The sequence below is a fragment of the Microtus pennsylvanicus genome, chromosome 17 (assembly GCF_037038515.1).
Source record: "Microtus pennsylvanicus isolate mMicPen1 chromosome 17, mMicPen1.hap1, whole genome shotgun sequence".
Classification (NCBI taxonomy): domain Eukaryota; kingdom Metazoa; phylum Chordata; class Mammalia; order Rodentia; family Cricetidae; genus Microtus; species Microtus pennsylvanicus.
This window is the reverse complement of record NC_134595.1, coordinates 10531649-10556368: the sequence shown is the minus strand read 5'-3', so window position 1 is coordinate 10556368 and position 24720 is coordinate 10531649. Positions and strand designations below refer to the sequence as shown.

The window sequence follows — 24720 nt, the reverse complement described above, 5'->3', positions numbered from 1 at the left end:
GTCTGGATGTTCACCTTCCTAGATATGGATGGAGGGGGGAGGACCTAGGACGTGCCACAGGGCAGGGAACCCTGACAGCTCTTTGGACTGGAAAGGGAGGGGGAGAGGAGTGGGGGGAAGGGGAGAGGGGTGGGAGGAGGGGGAGAAGAGTGGGAGGAGGGGGAGAAGAGTGGGAGGAGGGGGAGGGAAATGGGAGGCTGGTGGGAGGAGGTGGAAATTTGTTTTTTTTTTCTTTTCTTTATCCTCCTTTTATCAATAAAAAAATTAAAAAAAAAAATAAAAAAAAAAAAAAAAAAAAAAAAAAAAAAAAAAAGATTTCAAACATTCTTAAAAGCGGACCACTCATCCAGCCTCACGGCCTCTGGTTCATTATGAACTATGAATGTCTCAAAAACAAGTGGAGTGTGAAAGAAAAGCAAAACACTCTCGACCTATAATCATGTGAGAAGATGTATTCCCTGGGTCATGGGGGGGGTGAGAATCAAACACTCCCTAATAATTGTGGGGCACTGACTTCATGAAGGCTTTCTCTGGTTCGCCTGGAGAAAGACAGTCAAATTTTCCTTCATTTGGCAAAGTGCTTCATTCCTTTGTCTCAGAGCAACAAAAAACGCCATCATTCACTTTAAAAATGTAATAGCCCTGGGGCTGGAGAGAGATGCCATTGTCAGTAAAGCTCTAGGACAAGCATGGGAATTTGAGTTTGATCCCAGCATTCATGTAAAAGGCCAAGCATGGTTATCCACATTCCTATACCACAGCACCTTGGTGACCAGAAACAGCTTGCTGACTACACCATGGCTCCAAGTTTACTGAGAGACCTTGACTCAAGGGAATGAAGTTAAGAGTGAAAAAGGGAAGACACCATATGTCCAAGGACTTCAGGCCTCAATATAGATGCATATAGATGTGTTCGCATGTATGCAAATGTTTGTAGCCACTGCGGTCCAGACAACAAAGGTGCTAATCTCCTTTTTGATTGATAACACGGTGAGTCAACTCCATTTACTAGTAGCTTTGTGAGACTTCACACACACACACACATTTTTTGGTTTATTTTTCCCAGAATTTTGCACACTTTATACATGTTTAAAATAGACGTGTTAGTTCATTAGTAATATCTCTTGACGATTCATTGATTTATGAAGTCCTACTATGATATAATAGTGACATGGAAGTCATAGACCTTAAAATCCCTACCAAGAATAAATAAAAATTAATGTGCCCATGTGCAGGAAGAACTGTAGAAACTAAAACTTCCTTCCATAAAGCATACAGAGAGTAGCCAACATTCATGTTCCCACTTAAATACATAGTTTAGTTTTAGCAGAAAATTACAGATCTTATGAGATGAATGTGGACTACTGCAAGCTTGATTGGGTGCAGTCTGTAATTGCTATTACCATCCTACAATCATTATGTGCCTATAGTGCTAGAATAACATGCTAGAGCCACACATTTTCAAAGTTCCTTATCTAGTCTCATGGAATGCCACAAACATGATTCTGACTGAAATATACATATTGTAGAAAAGAAATATATGGTTATGATCTCACACCAACTAAATTAGCATTAGACTCTCAGCAGATAGAAGAGTAGACTATCTTACTGAAAGCTCAATTAGTACATCTACTTAAGACCAATAGCCTCCAAAGCTCTCCTCACAATCCTGGAACCCAATAATTTACAAAAACAGAAGTGTTTTTCTCACTGCTCATTTTTTTAATATTTTATTTTATGTGCATTGGTATTTTGTCTGCAGGTTTATCTCTATGAGTGAGTGTGTCAGATCTTGGAGTTACAGACAAGTGTGAGTTGCCATGTGAGTGCTAGGAATTGAACCCAGGTCCTCCTGGGACGGCAGTCAGTGCTCTTAACAGCTGAGTCACTTCTCCAGCCCTCACTGCTAAATTTAAATGCTAGACTCCAAGGATTTTTCTTCCCGCCCTAAAAACGATTGCCTCTTCTACAAAGAACGCTTCCACCATGACAGAAAAGGAAGTCATGGAGAGGTAAGTCATGAAATGTGCTGCCATTTATTAGTTCACTTTGTTCTCAGTTACTCGGGAGACACTGGGTTGCTGTTTAACTATAACTGTAGAGATGAACTCTGAAATCCTGGGAAAACCTGAGAAACATCCTAGCACTCCGATATTAAAAGATAAATGTCAAAGAGAAATCATACTAATGGCAACTATTCAGAGTTGAAGCTAACCTAGTAGTAAAGAACCCCCATAGGTCAAGGTACTGACTGAGCAAAGACAAGTATCTTTAATGCGGACTGTGGGTAGTTTAATAAACTAATCCAATGTATACATTTTTTAAAAAATCACAAATCGATGAAAAATAAACAATACAAAAACAGAAGGTGAAGACAAACAGATTCTGAAGTAAATGGAGCAGGAGACCAAATGTTAAATGCCAATAGAGTCTTTAAGAAGTGTTCATGTCTACTTGACACAAGTTAAAGTTATTTGGGAAGAGTGGTTCTCAAATGAGAAAATGCCTTTATAATATTGGCCTGTCGGCAAGCCTACAGTATTATTTTCTTAGTTAGTGATCTAAGTAGAAAGATCCAGCCACATTGGGTGGAACTACTCCTGGGCTGGTGATCCTGGGTTCCATGAGGAAGCAGCCTGAGTAAGCCATGGGGAGCCAGTAAAAAAGCAGCACTCCACTGTGGCTTCTACAACAGCTCTTGCTTCCAGGTTCCTATGCTGTTTGAGTTCCTGCCCTGACTGCCTTCAATGAGGAAGTGAAATCAAAGCATAAAGCCAAATAAGCCCTTTGCTCTCCAAACTTTTTTGGTCATAGTGTTTTATTACAGCGATAGTCACCCTAAGTCAAGGAGACTCAAGTAAATATTACATCAACTGACATATTACTAGGCTTCTAAGAAAACAGAATCAATGATGAATACAAAATAAATCTAGGGAATTAATAACGGAGCTTTCAAAATAAAAACAAATTCAGTGGGTTGATCATAACAAATTGGATGAAGTCATTTCCCCAATAGGTAAACAGAAGGCAATGTTCAAATGATAAATCAAAATGCAAGCCAAAGAGATGGGAATAGGGAGGGAACTTAAGGCTTATGCAGTGCTGTTTTGAGAAGGCACTATGCTTACTACTAGTTTTAGATGTGGAAAGTGATCCGGATGAGCAACAGAAATGAAATGCCCTGGGATAAAATAGCACTATGGCTGAAGAATAAGACCTTCTATGTTAGAGTCTGCAAGCAAAGGCAAACAAACTGTACCTTCATCTTGCTATACTCTGTTAAAATCGACAACTCGTTAAAAAAGAAAACACCTAAAGAAATAAGAAAAATACCTACAGACATTAAGTTAGAGGTTTCCCAGAAACGCACATTTCAGCAAATTACAGTAGTATGTTTCCATATGACTTTTTAGAAAGAATACTACATTTGTTTTCCAGAAGTATTTGACTACTTGTAAAATTTTAAAGGATTTTCTAAAATGAGTTGATTCTTTAAACTTTTCATAGATACCAAAAATAGAAGACATTAGAGAACATGGAAATGGAAAACACACAAGAACCTCTGTGGAGAAAGCTCTCAGTTTGAGGCCTATTCTTCCAAGACTTGGAGACCTGAGTCATAGCCCAAACCCATTATGAGGACCCTGCCCCAGGGAATCTCATGCTTGCTGTCTTTACCTTGAAAGCAGAATGCAGAATGATGCCTAACCTGGAGTCTAGGACAATAAAGTGAAGCTCTCACTGACAATGGAAATCAAACTTCCTGTCTATCAGTGGCCCCAAGAGGGTGGCCTGAAGCAGAACATGTAAGGAAGAACCTCTGAGATGCACTGTAAGGGGACCATGGAGAGGGAGTCAACCAGGAAGTGCTGTGGCAGTACAAGGAGTTTCTAGAAAAAGCTGGTAGGTGAGTGTGAAGGTATCATGACAAAGGTCACCTGACTTTCAGTATCTGGCAGATCCAAACTTCTCTAAGCTATCACAAAAGGGCTCGAGTCAGAACATAATTCCCCAGTCCTCTTAAATCTGCTTCCACTTCCAACTTCATCCATGCCAGCTAAAGCAAATAAAAAAGGGGACGAGGGGCACCCTCCAATGTCATCACTGTCTCTGTTCCCTGTGCCTAGAGACTTTTGGCAGAGACTTGAGAGGTTAATGTTACATCAAACACAGAGCTTTGATGTGACAGAAACCGACACCTGTTCTTCTAATCTGATACCACATTTTGTACCTAAGACCTCAGATTTTACTAATTAGTCTCATAAAGCCAGAAATGAATTCTCATCTAGAAGTAGACTCACAAATCAGCTTGAAAGTTCCCCAGGTCATATAAATACAGTCACATTTTTTCAAAATATTGGCACATTATATATTGTATCCCATACAGTAATGGTTATTTTCCCAGAAAACAACAATTACACCAAAAACAAACAGCAGCATTGTCTAAGAAAAGAAGGTTGTTCCCTCAAGATACAAGTGAGGAACTAATTCAAATTAAGAACTACTATCAACAGAATATTAACTCAAAGCAAAGTGAGACTATTTCAGGTGTGTGAACAATGAGATGATTTATCTCCACAGAACCTTTTGAAACTTACTCGAGGAGACACTTCAGGAAAACAAAAAAAAAAAAGACAGACCATCAAGAACAATGTAGAAGCGGAAGGAGGGAGAAGATGAGCAAGTAAGTCAGAACCACGAGGGGCGCACCCACCCACTGAGACAAGGGGGCCGATCTAGTGGGAACTCACCAAGGCCAGCTAAACTGTGACTGAAAAAGCATGGGATAAAACCGGACTCTGAACATGGCGAACAATGAGGGCTGATGAGAAGCCAAGGACATTGGCACGGGGCTTTGACCCTACTTCATGTTCTGGCTTTGTGGGAGCCTAGCCAGTTTGGTTGTTCACCTTCCTAGACATGGACGGAGTGGTGCGGACCTTGGTCTTTCCACAGGGCAGGGAAACCTGACTGCTCTATGGACTGGAGAGGGAGGGGAGAGGAGTTTGGGGGAAGGGGAGAGGGGTGGGAGGAGGGGGAGGGAAAGGGGAGGCTGGAAGGAAGCGGATACTTTTTTTCCTTTTCTCAATAAAAAAAAATAAAAGAACAATGTAGAAACTAAGTAGGAAGGGCAGCTGTGTGAGAGCTAACGAGGTGTGAAAAAGAGGCTACATTTAAGGATAAGTTCCAGGGCCCATCTACTACTCCATGACTCTATTAAAACAGTTAATTCTCTTTGAAATAATATTTATTTACATATAATACATTTCAATGGTGTTTTATCGAATTCGCTTATTAATTTACAGAGAATAGAATTAGCATTATAAATGAATGCTAGCACTTTCAATCATGAGAATAGTTCAAAGAGATGCTCTAAATGTGTCTTTACTTCCATAACAGAGTCCATGGTGCCAACTAAGTAAATAAAGCAAATGCACTGTTGTATGTATAATATACAAATTATACAAATGTATGTATAATAGTACATACATGCAAATTTGAGTGCTGTCTGAGAAGCCAAGGACAATGGCATTGGGTTTTGATCCTACTGCATGTAGTGGCTTTGTGGGAGCCTAGTCTGTTTGGATGCTAACCTTCCTAGACCTGGATAGAGGCAGGAGGACCTTGTACTTCACACAGGGCAGGGAACCCTGACTACTCTTTGGACTAGAGAGGGAGGGGAAGGAGAAGTGGGGGAGGGAATTGGGAAGAGGGGAGGAGGTGGAAATTTTTCATAATAAGAAGGAGAAGGAGGAGGAGGAGAAGGAGAAGGGGAAGAAGAAAGAAGAAAGAAGAAGAAAGAAGAAGAAGAAGAAGAAGAAGAAGAAGAAGAAGAAGAAGAAGAAGAAGAAGAAGAAGAAGAAGAAGAAGAAGAAGAAGAAGAAGAAGAAGAAGAAGAAATTTCCAGGAATCCACAAGGATGACCCCAGCTAAGATCCTACGCGATAATGGAGAGGGTACCTAAACTAGCCTTCCCCTATAATCAAATTGATAACTACCTTAATTGTCAACATAGAAACATCAGCAAGTGATGGAAGCAGATGCAGAGATACACAGCTAGCTCTGGGCTGAACTCCCAGAATTCATTCAAAGAGAGTAAAGAGCAATAATATGAGCAAGAGCATCAATACCATGATGGGGATACCCACAGATACAGTTGATCTGAGCTACTGGAAGCTCACTGCCTCCAGACTCACAGTGGCGGAATCTACATAGGCCCAAACAAGGCCCTCTGGTTGAGGGTGAAAGTTGTATGGCTAGGGAAGTCTGTGGGGCCACTGGCAGTGGGCCAAGGATTTTTCCCTAGTGCTTGAACTGGCTTTTTGGTGCCCATTCTCTTTGGAGAGATACCTTGCTGAGCCAAAATATATGGAGGAGGGCCTTGGTCCTGCCTCAAAATGATGTGTTAGACTTTGTTGACTTTCCATGGGAAGCCTTACCCTCTCTGAGGAGTGAATGGGAGTGGGGTGTGTGGAAGGTGGGAGGATCAGGAGGAGAGAGAAAAGGGGAACTGGGATTGGTATATAAAATGAGAAAAGACTTTTAAAAATAAATAAAAAACAAAACAAAATCTCTTTAAATAAAAAATAAATAAAAATAAATAAATATTAATAAAAATGGTCAAAAAAGAAAGAAGAGGCAGGTTCATTCTATACAGTTCAGGCTCTTTGAGGTCTCGACTGTTTTTAATCATGTTGTAGGCACTTTATTATGTGTGCTAATACATCACAAAGAAAAACATACTCTGCATTGGTACATAATTCTTATGCTCTGTGTTTACAAAGCTCTCTGTCATGGAGCATGTCAACTCTGCATTACAAATATAAGGACTTACAAGAGTTCACAAATGGCTCACCCATTTGTAACTAAGCATGGCACACCACCTAAAAGAGTTTATGTGTATATCACTGGATGAGAACATCCTAAGTGATGAGGACTTCCATGACCAAAAGTTGGGACTGCACTGAATCTACCTCACATGGACAGTAATGACATAGGAACAGGACACTAACCTGAAGATCATCAAAGGTCACTGTGTCAAGGCTTAACGTTCCCTGAAAATGTTTATACTCTAATATTTTACACAATACCTGATTCTAATGCATAGCCCAAAGGAGAAAAATGTAATTTTAGTATTATGCATGTACATGCTATTGGTTGAATTTATAAAAATTGATTTTCTAGTAGACCACCACTAAAAGTTATTCTAACAGAAAATATTCTCAATTAAAAATAAATGTCAGGACTAGACATATAACTTAGTATTTAGGAGAACATGTGAGGGCCAAAGCTAGGATTCCAGTAACCACATAACTAGACAGAGTCCTCCACAATGCTGGCAACTCAGGAGTCAAGGCATCTGATTTCCTCTTTTGGTCTAGCCCATGAATAGCCAGGTGTACCCACGCACACTGCATACACACATACATACATAATACAAATAATCTTTAAAAATTAAATAAAAAGTAAATGCAGAAGTTATAGTACTCTCTAGTAACAAATATTTTATAAGTACAACTATTACCAAATTCATGATTGTACAGAATTTTTATAACAAGAAACTATATTCCTGTGACAGCTCGTGTTGACTGTCAACTTTATGGGATCTGGAGTCTCCTAAGAAGCCAAGGCACACATATAGGTGGTTCTCTAGATTAGCTCAGCCTCTGCCTGTGCCCATAAGGGATGGTCACCATTAGACTAACTGTAATGGAAAGACCTGCCCTTGATGTGGGCAGCACACTGCCTGGGAGAAACTTTGAAAGTCCGTGAAAGGGAAAAGAACCCAGGAAACATCATTGTTCACTATTTTCTAACTTGCAGATCCAATTCCATCAACTGCCTTGAATACCTGTTAGCATGACTCCCTTACTCTGTGGCTATTAAGAAGTTCTTATCCCTTTAATTTTCCCTTTGGTATTTTATCAGAGTAACCAAATACATAACTAAAACAACCCCACCATATTTTACATTCTTTCTTTTTCATGTTTTATTTCTTTGACTATACACATCTATATAAGATTTTAATCACTGTTTTGATTGCAAAGGAAATGTATTAACTATGCAGATAAATTTTTAAATAGTGCATAATTCTATTCTATGTGTTTTGTTTTGTTTTGTTATTTAAGGAAGATGAGGGAAATCAGGTTGGCCCACAGGGAAAGAAGGAGCCTTCCTTTTAGGACAGAGGTAACTGCATGGAAACCTGAGCAGGATTGCTGGCTCCTGGGGCTGCAGTGAGTGGCTAAGCAGACACTCACTGAGCTGCCCTGACCACTAGTAAGCATGTGCCCGAGTTAACAAGCTGCAGATACTGTTTACCCAAGTTCTAGTTTCCCCTGCAAAAGAGCTTGTTGTAAATAAACTTTGCAGTCCTATAGCACACGCAAACTGACACTGTATAGACTGTATTCCTGTAAGGATCAGAATGTGAAACACCAGCTAGGAGTACAGATAAATGCATACCTTTTTACCATTCTTCATCTTTGTTTTAGGCCCATTTTCTTCCCTGGCTTCACGAAGGCATTTCTGAGTAGGGCCTTCGGACTTGTTTTCTTTCTCACAATTGTGACCAACTGCAAAACAAAAGCAAAACATTTACCTGTGAAAGATAGGATTGTAACAAACATGTAGAGACCAAGATTTTTATACATTCATTATAAAAGTATTAAAGCTAATCTCTATAAGGTACAATTATATAGGCTCATGAGATACATCAGTTTTTACCCACCCCTGTCAACAAGTCTGTTGACCTCAGTTTGATCTCCAGGACCACATGGTGAGAGGACTGAACTGATTCCCACAAGTTGTCCTCTGACCTCCACACTTGTGTGGTGGCACACACTTGCATGTACACACACATACCACATATACACACAAAATAAATGGTTTATTTATTTGCTTTATGTGTATTAGTGTTTTGTGTTTGTGTGTATATATATATGTATATATACATATATATATATACATATATGCATATATACATGCATGCATACATACACAGAGTACAACGGAGGCATGAAAACCCCTGCATCCAAAATTAGAGATGTTTGCAGTCAATCCCAAGTCTTCTGTAAGAGCCAAAAGTGCTCTTAACCATGTAGTCATCTTCCCAGTGCCCTTCTACTTTGTGTGTGTGTGTGTGCATCTGCGTATGTCTGTGTGTGTGCATGTTGTGTGTGTGGGGGGGGTGTTTCACTGTGCAAAACGAGGACTGGGAAGTAAGATACCACAAAGACTTAGGATAGAACCAAACATGAATGGCAAAGCAAAAAGGAAGAAAAAGTCAATGAGATAATCCCTAATGACGTTCCGCTCTATTCACAGATTGTTGCCTAGCACAAGTCATCAGAGAGGCTTCACCCAGCAACTGAGAAAAATGTGTAGAGACACTAACATTAGATGTACACAGCTTGGGGATCCTGCAGAAGAGGAGGCTGAATGATTGTAGAAGCCAGTGGTGTCAAGGGCACCACAAGAAAACTCACAGAACCAACTAATCGTGACTCATGAGGCTCATAGAGACTGAACCAATAGCCAGGGCACATGCATGGGTCTGACCTAGGCCCTCCACGTATATGTAACAGTTTTGTAACGTAGTCTGTGTGAGACTCCTGACAGTGAGAGCAAGGGATGTCTCTGACTCTCGTGCCTGTTTTGGGGACCCATTTCTCCTATTGGCTTGCCTCATCAAGTCTGAATGAAAAGGAAAGTGCCTAGTCTCACTGCAACTTGATATACCTTGTCTATCCATGGGAGGACCTGTATTTGAAGAGAAACAGTGGAGGAAGAGTAGATGGGGCAGGGGGAGGGGAAAAGGGAGGTGTGGGGGAACTTGGAAGAGGGGAGAAAGGAGAAACTTTAGTTGGGTTGTAAAAGCAAACATAAAAACATAAATCAAAAAAGGTGTACATCACCATATGATTAAAATCCAAATATCCCAATATCCTATTGCTATATGAATTTTAAAGGTATTTAACTAATAATATTACAATCTAAAATACTTTAAGTTGTATTTCAAAATGCAGTTCCAATAATTCAAGAAGGCGTTACCTAGGAAGATTAATAAAATCAGATTGTGAACCAACTACAGAGCACAGAAACAGTCTCAAACCATGACATATTCAGGTTCCTCTGCCATGAGACTTGGTATGCTTATACACAAAGTTGGACAAGGCCAAAGGACAAATGACAATGAACATTTTAAATAAATGATAGATGTTTGAAAGATTATACAATTTTTTTAATCTATATCTCTAGATGTTAAATACAGATAGCAGTGAGCATAAGACCACATGGCAATACTTGCACCTATGTCTCCCAGATCTCCTGAGACAGAAGCAATCTCATGTAATCATGAGGAAGGGGAGTAACAGGAGGAGACTTTTGTGTTCATATCTTTCTAGTCACACACATATAGGTACATATGACTTGCACTCTAATTGACTTAAAAGGACTAATGAGGGTGAATTCACTAACATATTAATAGACAGGTGAATAATGTGAGTTATAGCATTAGATTTATGGTAGAGAGAAAAATTGTAAAGACAAAAGTATCTGGATGATGTCAATGTCTAGGCTTTCTTTAGAGAGAGAGAGAGAGAGAGAGAGAGAGAGAGAGAGAGAGAGAGAGAGAGAGAGAGAGAGAGAGAGAGAATCTTCCCTCTGTGCAGAAATCAATACAAAGTAGATCAAAAACCTTAAAGACACGAAACTCTGAAACTGCTAGAAGAAAAAAGAATCCTTAAGAACACAAACAAAGCCTCTCTTAGAATCCGGAAAAGCATCCCAATAGCACAGGAATTATAACAAGAACTGAAAGTTGATAAGTTAACCTTTGGGTAGAGGATAAAGGCACTAGACATATTTATTACTTCATTTTATTATTCAGTAAGCAAAACTAAATTACAAAAATATATACTCTAAAAAATATTGGAGTAGTCAATATTTTCCAAATAAACATTACAGAATATACATTAAACTAGGAGGAAATAATGGTTCTCATTTCCTAGTATAGTAGTATAAACATAATTTCTACTCCCTATCATACAATATTTGTATAATGACTGAGAGGTTCAGGCAATATTGTCTTTGCAGGGTTCATGGACAATGACATATAATATCAATTAATGTTCAGCAGTATCCAGCAAAGCCCATGTCCCCATGGCCACATCTCTAGGCTTATCTTCTGATGCTTTTAGTAACAACCTCTATAGATCTGGCTGATAACCTGCAGTTTCAAAATCTGTATAACTATAAATGATTTCTGGATAAGATTTTTAGAACAGCAAGTAGGCAAGCAATACAATTTACAGGAATTTAATTTGTTGTGACAGTCCATGTTGAAGTTCAGCAACTATCCTTCATGTATACACATGTTCAACCAATGATAACTGAATATGCTCAGGTCCCTGGACAGATTCCTGAGTACTTCCATCTAACACAAACTTCTTAACACCTACCATGATGAGTCTCTCTGATCACCTATAGAGCAAACAGAGCTGTGAAAGACTTATATAACTGAAGAATGCTACTGAAGCAATTACTCCTAATTTAATCCAGAGGGATGATTAGAAAATACTTAAGATAGGAGGATACGTGGGAGAAAAAAAATGAGGAGGCCAATCATACATGTAACTGAAAATGAAAAACGCAGAATTCAGGAAAAACTATTTGAAAGGTAATAATAATCTTTTTAAATGAGGTCACATCATCTGCATACCATCATAAGACTGAGCATCTCATGATACTAAACTATACTATAATTTACTTATGGTTTTATAAATAAAGCTTGCCTAAAGATCAGAAGGGCAAAGTTAGAGGTCAGGCAGTGGTGGGACATACCTTTAATCCCAGGATTTTGGAAACAGAGGCAGTTCAAGGTTTCCCTGGGCTACACAAGATCAATGCAGGAAGAAATGCAGGTGGTGGTGCCTCAAGCCTTTAACCCCAGTAATAGGGACTCATACGTCTTTAATCCCATTACTAGTGGGAATATAAAATAGGAGGAAATTGATGTTCTGTCTGCTTATGCAGTTTAGTCTTCTTAATCTGTGGTCACCCAATCTTGGTAGAGAAAAGACTTCTCTAGTGACTAAACTGTTTTGCTTTACTGGTTTTCGAGTTGAACCCCAATATTTGTCTCTGGGTTTTTATTATTTGTGCTACAAATGGTGCCCAACGTGGGGCAAGAATTTCCACATGAAACCTAATAAAGTCTTAAAAGAAAGTATTCTAAGCACACAAGAACACAGTCAAGCACAGATTCTTAGTAACCATCATTAATCCAGTAGGCTTTCTTTGCTGGTGGCAAACAGAGGTGTGGCTCCTTTAAGAAAGGCTTCCTTGTATCCTGCTACATTACTGAATTTGTTTATGAGCTGTAGGAGTTTCCTGGAAGAATTCTGGGGGTCACTTATGCATCCTATCATATTATCAGCAAAAAGTAGGAGTTTGACTTCTTTTCTGATTTGTATTTCCTTGATCTCCTTTTATTGTCTTACAGTTCTAGCTAGAACTTAATGTATAAAAATCAGTAGCCTTTCTTTATACAGATGATAAGCAGGCTGAGAAAGAAATCAGAGAAACATTACCCTTCACAATAGCCACAAATAACATATCGTGGCATAATGCTAATCACACAAGGGAAAAACCTTTAAAGAACTTTAAATCTATGAAGAAAGAAATTGAAGACACCAGAAAATGGAAAATCTCCCATGCTCTTGTGTAGGCAGAATTAACATAGTAAAAACAGCCATCTTACCAAAAGCAATCTACAGTTTCAATGCAATGCCCATCAAATTCCAAGCAAAATTCTTCACAGACCTCAAAAGAATAATGATCAATTTCATATGGAAAAAATAAAAATGCAGGATAACCAAAACAATCTTGTATAATAAAGGAACTTCTAGATGCATCACAAACCTGACTTCAAACTCTACTACAGAGCTACAATACTGAAAACAGCCTGATATTGGAATAAAAACAGACAAGAGGACCATTTAATTAAAGACCCGGATACCAATCCACACATCTACGAACACCTACTTTTGACAAAGAAGTCACAATTGTACAATGGGGGAAAAAGCATCTTCAACAAATGGGTCTGGCATAACTGAATGTCTACATGTAGAGAAATGCAAATAAATCCTTATCCATCTATCACCATGCTCAAAACTCAAGTCCAAATGCGTCAAAGAGCTCAACATAAATCCAGTCACACTGAACCACATAGAAGAGAAATTGGAAAGTACACTTGAATGCATTGGCACAGGAGATCACTTCTTAAATATAACCCCAGTAGCACAGACACTGAAAGAAACAATTAATAAATGGGACCTCCTGAAACTGAGAAGCTTCTGTAAAGCAAAGGACATGGTCAATAAGACAAAATGGCAGTCTACAGAATGGGAAAAGATCTTCAACAACCCCTGATCTCCAAAATATACAAAAACCTCAAGAAGCTTGACATCAAAAGAACAAATAATCCAATTAAAAATGGGGTACAGACCTAAACAGAGAATTCCCAACAAAAAATCTCAAATGGCTGAAAGACACTTAAGAAAATGCTCAACAACCTTAGCCATCAAAGAAATGCAAATCAAAACAACTATAAGATGCTATCTTACACATGTCTGAATGGCCAAGATAAAAAACACTATTGACAGTTTCTGCTGGAGAGGATATGGGGTATGGGGAACACTCTTCCATTGCTGGTAAGAGTGCAAACTTGTACAAACTTGGAAACCAGTATGGAGATTTCTCAGAAAATTAAGAAACATTCTACCTCAAGACCCAACATTACCAGTCTTAGGTATATGCCCAAAACATGCTCAATCAAACCACAAGAACATGTGTTTAACTATGTTCATATCAGCATCATCCATAACAGCAAGAACCTGGAAACAACCTAGAGCCCCTCAACCGAAGAATGGAAAAAGAAAATATGGTACGCTACTACATAGCATAAAAAATAATGGCATCTTGAAATTCACATTCAAATGGGTGGATCTAGGAAAAAAACTTATTGAGTGAGGTAACCAAGACACAGAATGACAAATATAATATGTGCTCACTTATAAGTGGCTTTTAGACATAAAACAAAGTAAAACCAGCTTACAGTCTACAACCCCAGAGAACCTAGACAACAAAGAGGACCCTAAGAGAGACATACATAGATCTACATAGCAAGGAGAAAAAGATAAGATCTCCTGAGTAAATTGGGAGTGTGGGAGTAACAAGAGCTAGCAAAAGGGAAGAGGGGAGGAGGGGAAGGGAATGGAGAAAGACGTATAGATCAATAGAAACAATCAAAAAAGAAAAAGAAAAAAGAAAGGTTTCCTGACTCAGCATTAGCAGCAAACACCTCACAGATCTGTTAAGAGTCCCTGACACCATACAATTAAATGGTATTTATGAACAACAGACAGCAGCAGACTTCTAGGTGGAGGCATGGACCTAGACATTCCACAGAGTTGTGGCAATAAATGTGGCTCCTGCTAGTACCTCCGCCATGAAGCTAGACTCTTGGAAAACTAAAAAATGTGGTGGAGCTAGGCTCCAAAGCTGCAGCTTTAATCTTAGGCAAACTGCTTAGCAGATTTAAGACTGGTGCTCAGAAAAAGAGATACACAGGAAAGACAAATGCAGATGAAATAAAAAGCTCTAAAAGTTTACAGTGTGTTTAAAAATATGTGTAGCCTTGGGAGAGAAAAGAAAAAGGAAAGAGAAAGTCCTTTATAAAATAAATAGAGTAGCTGAGTGTGGTGCACTCTTTTAATCCCAGCACTTGGGTGGCATAGGAAGGCAGATCTCTATGAGTTCAAGGCCATCCTGGTCTATAGAATGAGTTATAGGACAGCCAAAGATACACAGAAAAACCCGATATCAAAAACAAAAAAAAATAAAAATAGAAATAAAAGAAATAGAGTAAAAAGCCACATAAAGATGGAAAATACACAGAGAATTTGAATACTGTACATTATTGTGTTGTCTTTGAATTATGTGACCGCTGAAGGGACAACAACTGCTAAAAGACACTTGATTATAAATGTTGCTGGATTAACCCAAACTATATATTTTGAAAATGCATTGACTTCAATATTTAAGTCAAAAGATATATTACTTTGGAGAAGAGGTTTTGCTTTTGCTTTCACAGGAAATGAGAGCCTGTGGATTTATTCTTGGTTAAGGAAAATAAGGTTTGATCAAGGAAGACCCCCCCTAAACATAATGGGCATCGAAGAAACTCCTCATGGAGTTTACTTTTTTGTTGCAAATGTAAGCCACTGAGCAAGAGAATGCTCTTGCCTCAACAGCTGACAGTATGCTGTCCTAATTGGACAAGCAGGACACAAAAGAAAATGACTGCCAAACATTGTCAAAACAAAGAGGAAGAGCCCTTCAGAATATTCTGTTTCACGGAAAAGTCTGTCAAATATTCTCGGCCTGTAGGCTGAAGATGGATGCCCCAATGTTACAGAGGAACTTCAGGTAACTGCCTAGGCATTTTTTTGAAGTCACTTGCTTGCACTTCCTGCTTAGTTTGTTAATATTACTTCCTTCTTAGGTCTTTGAGGGAGTTGAAGACTAGATAGGCATAGTTATAGTTTTCCTTGTTTACCAGAAACAGAAAGCAAGTTATGATAGGAAGTAAATTAGGTACAAAACTTTAGACTCACCAAGATAGTATAGATATGAAGTATTTTCTCTGAATTTATCAAATGCAAATAGACTAGACATTGTTGATGTAGTTATTGCCTATATATATTGTATACAGTCATTTTATTTACTGTATATAATTTTTCATATATTAGTTATAGCTTTTTTATTTTACATAAAAAAGGCAAATATAGTAATATTTTATTTATGGTTTAATAAATAAAGCTTGCCTGAAGATCAGAAGGACAAAGCTAAGCCACTAGAGGTCAGGCAGTAGTGGGACACACCTTTAGTCTCAGGATTTGGGAGAAAGAGGCAGATGGGTCTCTGTGAGTTCAAGGCCACCCTGGGCTACACAAAAATCAATGCAGAAACAAACCCAGGTGGTGATGCCTTACACCTTTAATTCCAGTACTAGGGAGTCATTCTCCTTTAATCCCAGCACTAGAGGGAACATAAAATAGAATGAGAGAGAGGCTGTCTGCTTAGGCTGCTTAGTCTGCAGTTGCCCAGCCTTGGTAGGCGTAAGACTTCTCTAGTGGCTAGGTTGCTTTGCTTTTCTGGTTTTTTAGTTGAACCCCAAAATCTGACTCTGTGGTTTTATTATTCTTGCTACATGGAATAAGGAGTACCTCGAGTGTTGAGTAAGAAGTATGATAAAGAATACTGTTCAGCTGTAAGGACTAAAACAGGATATGCTTTGCTTTCTACACAGCATACTGATTTCCTCTATGAATGTCTGAAGACATGTTTAATAATTTTCATTTTACCAAACATATTGATGTGTAGTTATTAAAATTCTTAATTTCTTATCATATATGGATGAGCCCTCATTGCATGGTTTAAAAATAAGGCTGGGACGATGTCCAAGGCCACAAGAATAGGAGAGCTGACCTTGAGCCTCACCAGTTGCAGAACTCGAGAGAGAAGACCTCGGACTTTGCCTGGGCAGCACAATACAGCTGACCCTGTTAACAAGGGCACAGATGATCTGGTTCGGTAAAAATGTGTGAGAGATCTGACCCCATTCCTCATCTGCCATATGGTAGAGTGGGCTAGAGAAATGCCCTCCTCCATCCTGTACCGCTTTTCGCCTGTGGCAGGCTGGAGAAGGGACCACGGGGCACAAGAATGGATGAGCTGACCCTGTACCTTACCAAATGTGACTCTCAGGAAAGCAGACCCTTGCCTGGGAAAAACAATAGACCTGGCCCTGGTGGCATGGGTGCAGGTGAGCCAGTCCTGAGGGTGTGAGAGCAGGAGAGCTAGCCCTACTCCTTGCTGTGTGCTGCGATGGGTGAGCTAGCCAGGGCAATGCTGAGAGCTTGCCGTGGTGGTGTCAATGAGGAAAAACTGGGGTGTTAACCAACCCAGCTACCACCCAGGCCCAAAACCTGGACTGAGTTGGCCCACCCCAACATCCACCTCAATGGTGAACTGCCGGAGCATGTGAAGGGGCCACATCTGTAGAATCTGTGTGACCTAAGGCAACAACAGGATATTCAAGAGGTGTCCCAGGGAGGGTCCAGTAGAGAGGGTGTAGCAGAAACCAGAGGACTTGAACCAATGGCTCATTGCAATGAACACTTACAAGTAAAGACGTGTAGACAAAAGGGAACACTATATGGCGTTCTGTGTCACAGCTCCCACACTGAGATTTCTTTTTCTTTTGATATGTGAGTTGTCCTTGAACATAATCACAAATGCTCATTCAGCATTCTTTTCATTTGTTAAATTCAATACCTGAAGCATTTCAGGATTGGTTTCATTTTTGTTGTTATTGCTGTTTTGTTATTGTTGTTTTATTTTGGTTTAATTTGGTTTGGGTTTTTGAGACAAGGTTTCTCTGTGTAGCCCTGGCTGTCCTGGAAACTGTTCTGTAAATTAGACTGACCTCGAATTCAGAGATCCACCTGCCTCAGCCTACTGAGTGCTGGGATTAAAGGCGTGCACCACTACGGCCTCACCATTTACTATTTCTTATCTTGACTGTGAGTCATGTATTTATATATATTCAAATGTTTAGTTATGAACTGGACAGAAGATGACATGTTGTAGAGATTCTCAGCAATCGTCTTCATCTGAAGGGTGATGGCTTTTATTTAAGAGGGCAGTTTAAGTTTTTACTGATCAATTTGAAATTCAACGCTTAATTTTATTGTGTTTTGGGTAAATTTATGTAAGGGCCTAAGTTTTTTAATGCACTAACTTGGTAAGAATCCAGCTCCAAACTCATTCTGCTATAAACCCTACATGAATTTTGTCCATGGTTTTCTAGGGCAAGATGGGATGCTGAAGGTTAATGTGCTATTAAAAACACACATAAAGCCTGTTCACCAGGCAGTTATCCTGCAATAGCTCCTATCAGGGCTTGACCTGGAGATTTCTAGTCTCTTCTTAATCCTACAGAAATCTCCCTCTATTGCAAAACTCAAGCAGACCTCTGGTATACAAGATGCCATGTAATCAACTAAGTACTCATATTAAACTCCCTCATAGAAGAAGCCACTGTTCGTTCACTGCAATTCTTCTCTATGACATTTTCTACAGATTGTAATTGTTTTAGCAGCTCTGAACTATGATATTCCCCTTTTCATTTCAGTAAGACTGCTTCCCATTTCCATGTGGTTTGGTTTGGAAGTTTTCTGAGACATGATACCATAGTTGACTATGGAGCTGTCTATATTTTTCTTTCTCTATTTTATCTTCTTAAACTTGTACTGTATAGTTGCCAATGCCTAAACTCTGTTGCCTTATTTACCCTTTAGTTCTAATGGCATCTGTGGGAGGAAGGCTAGTTGGGTGCCAGGATATTACATCATTCTCAGACCAGAAGTCTTTCTATATTACCTAAAACATATTTTTGTTTAAAATAAGTCTTTATGGTGTCATATCTGGATTTCCTATTGATCTGTTTATTTATAACCTTGTTTCCATAACCTTTATTTTATCTTAAACATATCTAGAAAGTTGTTCATAGATAAAACTGAAATATCACCAGGTCAGGACAAAGAAATCAGACATTCATAACATTATGTTTTTACCTTTGATTATAGGAACCTGAATATGTCTGATGTCTATGTTCTTCAGTGTTGCTTGAAGCCCAGAAATCTAAAAGCAAATAATGCAAACATGTGCATTTAGATATAATACATTATACTGTAAGTGCATTATATAGTAAATGAATTTAAAATGTTAAGTAAAATGTAATGTTTAATAGATGATTGCAAAATATCAAAAATATTAATCTCTCTCAAATCCATGCTTTTAAGTCATAAAACATCAAATGTGAACTTTATCTGAAAGATGGCATTATTTTAGTTAAAAGCCAATTACACAGTCAACTATTAATCATCCACTACAAAAAGCATCTGAAGTGTGCATCTTACAGAATAATTTCTAAAGGATGCTCTTTAGATATTTTGACAGCTGTTCAGCTCTACTTTGAGAGAGGATTTTTCTCAGCTGAAATTTCTTCAAATTTTGTCTTTTTTATCTATAACCTATGTGATTTATTCTTTTATTTATAAACTACAGAATATATATTAGTCATAGACCAAAATATGGACAACTATTGTAGGCCCATAACAATTATTTATTACAAGGGTAATCTGTTTTATCAATTGTATCTTATAATTCCAGACATCTGCTGGTATAGCTTTACCTACACACCCCAAATTTAAAATTTAATCTTTAAAGTCATCTCATTCCTTATTGTACATAATTATCCAAACATAAAATACCTCCTGTTTAATTACATACAAATGTACACATTTCTCAACTATCACTAGATGCCAATATATTTACTTTCAAAAGTAGCAGATAAGCTCTAATCAGCTGATGGGCACTAATGGAATGCTAGGGTAAAATAAATGGCAGATCAGTGTCCTCAGAAGGTGAATGGATTATAAACTCATCCGAACACCATAAGCATCACAGATTAGTGGCTGATCAGTGTTGATAACTGCAGTGTGCCCCACACTCAGGCTCACGTTCTCTACAAACGATGGCTTAATGTTAATACATTACCATGAAGTAAAGTCTGTTTCTTTGGTTCTCATTTATGCCCCCAGAGTCCATGCAAAAATCACCTTGCACTCAGTCACTGTGTCCCTCAGCCTCCTCTGGACTTAAATCTTTCTGAAATTCTCCTTTATTGTAATGCCTTTGACTGCTTGAAAAGTAGTGGTTGGAAAGGACCCAGCAGGACTTGTTTGTCCTGTAGTTAAACTATAATTAGGGATTTCAGGAGGGCTCCAACAGAGGAGAAATGTCATAATTTCTCTTTATTATGTGTGCTACACGTAACACACATACCTCAAAGGTACTTGCTGTCAACAAGACTTAAGCTGATGATCTTAACCTTGGTACATAGAAGAGGCAATTTGCCAGATTTCTTCACTGCAGTGACGTGGGGTGTTCCTTTTTCTGTGAATCTACAGTGCCTTTGGAAGTGAGTCTTTAAGTACATCCAACACTTAACTACTGAATTGTCAAGTTCTATCTCCCTGAGAGAATAATAGTCCACTTAGCTATTTGGTATTCTTCTATTTGCAAATTTGTCTATTGCACACGCGTGCGTGCCACACACACACACACACTCGCAGACACACACACACAAACACCTTTATTCACTGGATCATTTCTATAATTTAAGACAACAGACATTTACTTCTACTTTAAATTATACAAAGCCCACATTGTTTATCTTGTTGGTCAAACTGTTACAGGCTACAAAACTGAGAATTATTTCTGGAAACACTGTCTTATTTAGGTTTCTGTTGCTGTGGTAAACACCATATCAAATACAGCCTAAAGAGTAAAAAAATAGCTTTTTTTTTTTTTTTACCATGGAGGGAACTAAGGATTGGAACTTAAAGCAGGACTCTAAAAACAGGAACTGCAGAAGAGGCCATAGAAGAACATTGCTTACTGGCTTGCTCCTAATGTCTTGTCAAGTTTGCTTTCTTGCCAGGACCATCAGCCCAGAGCGGGAAACAATACACAACAAACTGGACCATCCCACATCAATCATGTATCAAGAAACTGCCCCCAGAGACTTTCCTATAAGTCAGTGTTATAGAGACATTTTCTCAGTTGGTTTCCTCTTCTCTAAGGCTCTAGTTTGCGTTAAGTTGTTAATTTGAACAGAGTCTTGGATGAGAAATTTGACTCAGTTTTTTGATACTTGGCTACTAGGAGATTTTAAATTATAACTAGTGATGGGATTATCTGGACTTCAATGGAACTGGGCAGATCCACAATCACCGTATGGCTGCCTACAGAACACATCGCTTTTCTTGGATGGGCTCTACTTTTTTTGTGATATATTTTTTATTTTTTTAATTTATTTATTTATTAAAGATTTCTGTCTCTTCCCAGCCACAGCCTCCCATATCCCTCCCCCTCCCCCAACCAACTCCCCCTCTCTCATCAGCCCAAAGAGCAGAACGGGTTCCCTGCCCTGTGGGGAGTCCAAGGACCTCCCACCTCCATCCAGGTCTAGTAAGGTGAGCATCCAAACAGCCTAGGCTCCCACAAAGCCAGTACATGCAGTGGGATCAAAACCCATTGCCATTGATCTTGACTTCTCAGCAGTCCTCATTGTCCGCGGTATGTTCAGCGAGTCCGGTTTAATCCCAGGCTTTTTCAGACCCAGTCAAGCTGGCCTTGGTGAGTTCCCAATAGAACATCCCCATTGTCTCAGTGTGTGGGTGCACCCCTTGAGGTCCTGAGTTCCTTGCTCGTGCTCTCTCTCCTTCTGCTCCTGATTTGGACCTTGGGGTTGTAGTCTGGTGCTCCAATGTGGGACTCTGTCTCTGTCTCCTTTCATCGCCTGCTGGAGGTTAATATCCAGGAGGATGTCTATATGTTTTTCTTTGGAAAGCAGTGTGGCAGTTTCTCAGGAAATTCCAGGTCAACCTACCCCTGGACCCAGCAGTACCACTATTGGGAATATACCCAAGAGATGCCCTATCATACAACAAAAGTATATGTTCAACTATGTTCATAGCAGCATTGTTTGTAATAGCCAGAACCTGGAAACAACCTAGATGCCCTTCAATGGAAGAATGGACGAAGAAAGTATGGAATATATACATATTAGTGTACTACTCAGCAGTAAAAAACAAGGACTTCTTGAATTTTGCATACAAATGGACGGAAATAGAAAATACTATCCTGAGTGAGGTAAGCCAGACCCAAAAAGAGGAATATGGGATGTACTTACTCATTTTTGGTTTCTAGCCATACATAAAGGACACTGAGCCTATAATTCGTGATCCTAGAGAAGCTAAATAAGAAGGATGGGCTCTACTTTGTGCCTACAGCTGCCCCTCAGTATGGTTCTATTCTCTAACATCTCAATAATCTCAACTGAAAATTATTTAAGGACTGGAAGCTATAGACAAGGTGACAGCTAAGATAGCATCTATAATCATTAAAGAGAAATTTCCTTTGTCAGATGCCTTAGTCCATTAATTTTTAATTAAATCTCTTTCCCATTCATGAAATACAAGGAGAACTCAGCCAGATTCTTTTCATGAATCTAACATTACTTATTCAGGCTCCTTGCTCTCTGAAACCGCATCAGCTGGGCCTCCATGTTTTGCATTTTTTTCACCGTGTTCGCGTTTAACAGCTACTGGAATGGTGGATTAGGCTCTACCTGTGGCACACTAGACATTTTCTGGCCCGAAGTCCCAAACTCTTTTTCATTCTTCCCAGAAGCCAACCCCACAGCCTCTGGGAACCACGTGGGTCAGGTGTATCCCGGTGATGGGCCCACTCCTCAGTACCAGTTATCTGCATTGATCTTTCCATGTGCCTTTGACATCTGCCTGGAAAGCAACTGGGGATGCAGGTTTCACCTCACAGTCCCTCGTGGGAGAGAGATGTGAGGAGCAATGGGCTCCAGTGAAACTGGTACTCAGCTTGCTATCTTCATTTTATTTGGTCCTGAACTTGAAGCCACAGCATCGTTATTCCATTTTCAGTTAAACCTTTCTGGAAGTACCTTCAGAGACCTGCCCAGAGGTGTGTTTCCATGGCAATTGTAAATTCCATCAAGCTGAAAATGGCAATTAACCAATCACTTTTTAATCAATTACAGTTTAGATTTTAGGAATTATGGAATTTTTTAGAAAAATGAATATCTTTCATTAAAATTGTAAAAATTATTTCCATAAACTTGCTATGCTAACAATTAGAATTGTAAGGTTTTCTGTTTTATATAAACTTAAAGGAGTCAGGTTAATGTTTCTTATGTACCAAAGGGATTTAAAAGCATGTGTTTACTAGATTTTTATATAGTAAATGTACACTTTCACTCTTTAAGATATAAATATAAAGGCATAAAATTTTTCAAATTCTGATAGCTACACTTATCCACATTGATAGGGGAAATCTCAAAGGCTTCACGCCAAGATGAAGAGCTAGACAGGCAATTAATGTAAGTGTTAGAGCTCTGGAGGGAAAGGTATCCTGACTTGTGGGGAAGTCGGGCTATACCCGAATCTGTGAAGGGAAAGTATCCCGGATACATACAGCTCTGGAAGGAAAGGTATCTTGACTTGTCAGAAGCCCCCCCCCGGGGGGGGGGAGGTGTCGTGGGGGGATGGTCTTCCCACAGGATGTGGCAATCCTGCTCCTCTGCAAGAGAGAGCCATTACAGCTGAGCTGTGCTCCTTCCCCCTAAGGGAGCTTCCCAGCAAAGGTAGGTATCCGTTTCTACTCAGCTCTGGCCTTTCCTCTGCTTCACTCTGCTAAGCGGGAAACCCCTGCAGAAATGTAGCAATGAGCTCCAGCGAAACTCTGCTTCCCTAATGGAGCATCCTAACAGGGGTGTCGGTTGCTCCTTTTTCTGCTCTGCTCCCCTAAGGGAACTTCCCAGCAAAGATTCTCCTCTGCACCAGCGAAAGATCTCCACCTGAAACTGTTTCAAGAGATTCATTTGGGAAGAAGAAATTCAGGGGTGTGGCTGTGTCTGCCAGGTTGGAGAAAAACAGCTAAAAGCTGAACATGCAGAAGGGCTTATTTAGAACTTCTTTGGGACAGAGTTTTTCCAGGGAGATTTTTAGGGAGAGTATTGGTCAGATTTTAATACCCTTAAGTTTGGACAAGCTCAGACTGGCCAGTTTTTCTGTTCAGTGATTCATTGGCTCCGTGTTCAGTTGATCGGGGGCAGAATTGGCTCTGGTTTCAGGGTCAGGGTAGATTTCTTTACCTGGCTCTGGTTCCAGGGACAGGGTGGGTTTCTTTTGTTGACCCTTTTACCCTACAGTTAGCAGCTCCTGAAAGAGCGAAAATCGTTTGCTTCTTGAGATGAGCCACTTGATAGGTTTTCTTATCGCAAGTGTCTGCCCTAAATAATACACGTATGAGTAACACTAAATGGAATCATAGGTTGCATTTATAAATGCAATTATTTTGTGTATGAATGCAACAATAGTAATGTAGAAGAAGATTGTATTTGAGATGAAGTTCTGGAAACATAGGAGAATCTGGATCAGGAAGGAGGAGGTGGGAAATGGTCTTAATACAGTACTCGTGAGTGAAATTATCGAGGAATTTTAATTCTAAAAATTCTAAATTCTGACACTTCACAATGCAACTATTATGTATTGTATAAACTACTCTTACTAAAACAAAGTAAGTTAACAAAATGCTCATTAAGATAAGGACTTAAGGAAGTGATGATCAGGGTTTCCACAGCAAACAGGAAATTCCTTTTGCTGCCCTTAACTCACATCTTTAGGGTGCGAGTTAAAAGGGAATTCTCAGAACATACCCAATTCTACCTTTATGTTTAAAAATAAGCATTAATGTGATCTATCCTCTGTAATGAATCATAGGTAAAATTTTTATATACTTAAATGAATTTTTCTTTTACAAATATTTTGCTTAAATTAATTCTGTGGTTTTAGGTCAGAAAATTAATCAATAGTCTGACAGTCAGTGTATACCTGATAAATAAGCTCTTAAAAGAAAAAGTTTGTTGGCAACAGATCAGTCTTTATATTAAAGCTAACCAAAGAGGCTCAGTCCTGAAGTCACAGGCAT

At 39.1% G+C, this 24720-nt stretch overlaps 1 protein-coding gene across 1 annotated transcript in view; it reads right to left on the bottom strand.

Moving 5' to 3' along the window:
* Window positions 1-24720, bottom strand: part of Spag16 (sperm associated antigen 16) — an 864135-nt gene that overhangs the window by 775584 nt on the left and 63831 nt on the right. Inside the window, exons 8-9 of the mRNA XM_075951817.1 lie at window positions 18705-18771; window positions 8467-8576 (exon numbers count right to left, since the gene is read on the bottom strand). Coding sequence (XP_075807932.1) covers window positions 8467-8576; window positions 18705-18771 — 177 coding nt within the window. The remainder of the gene's footprint in view (window positions 1-8466; window positions 8577-18704; window positions 18772-24720) is intronic.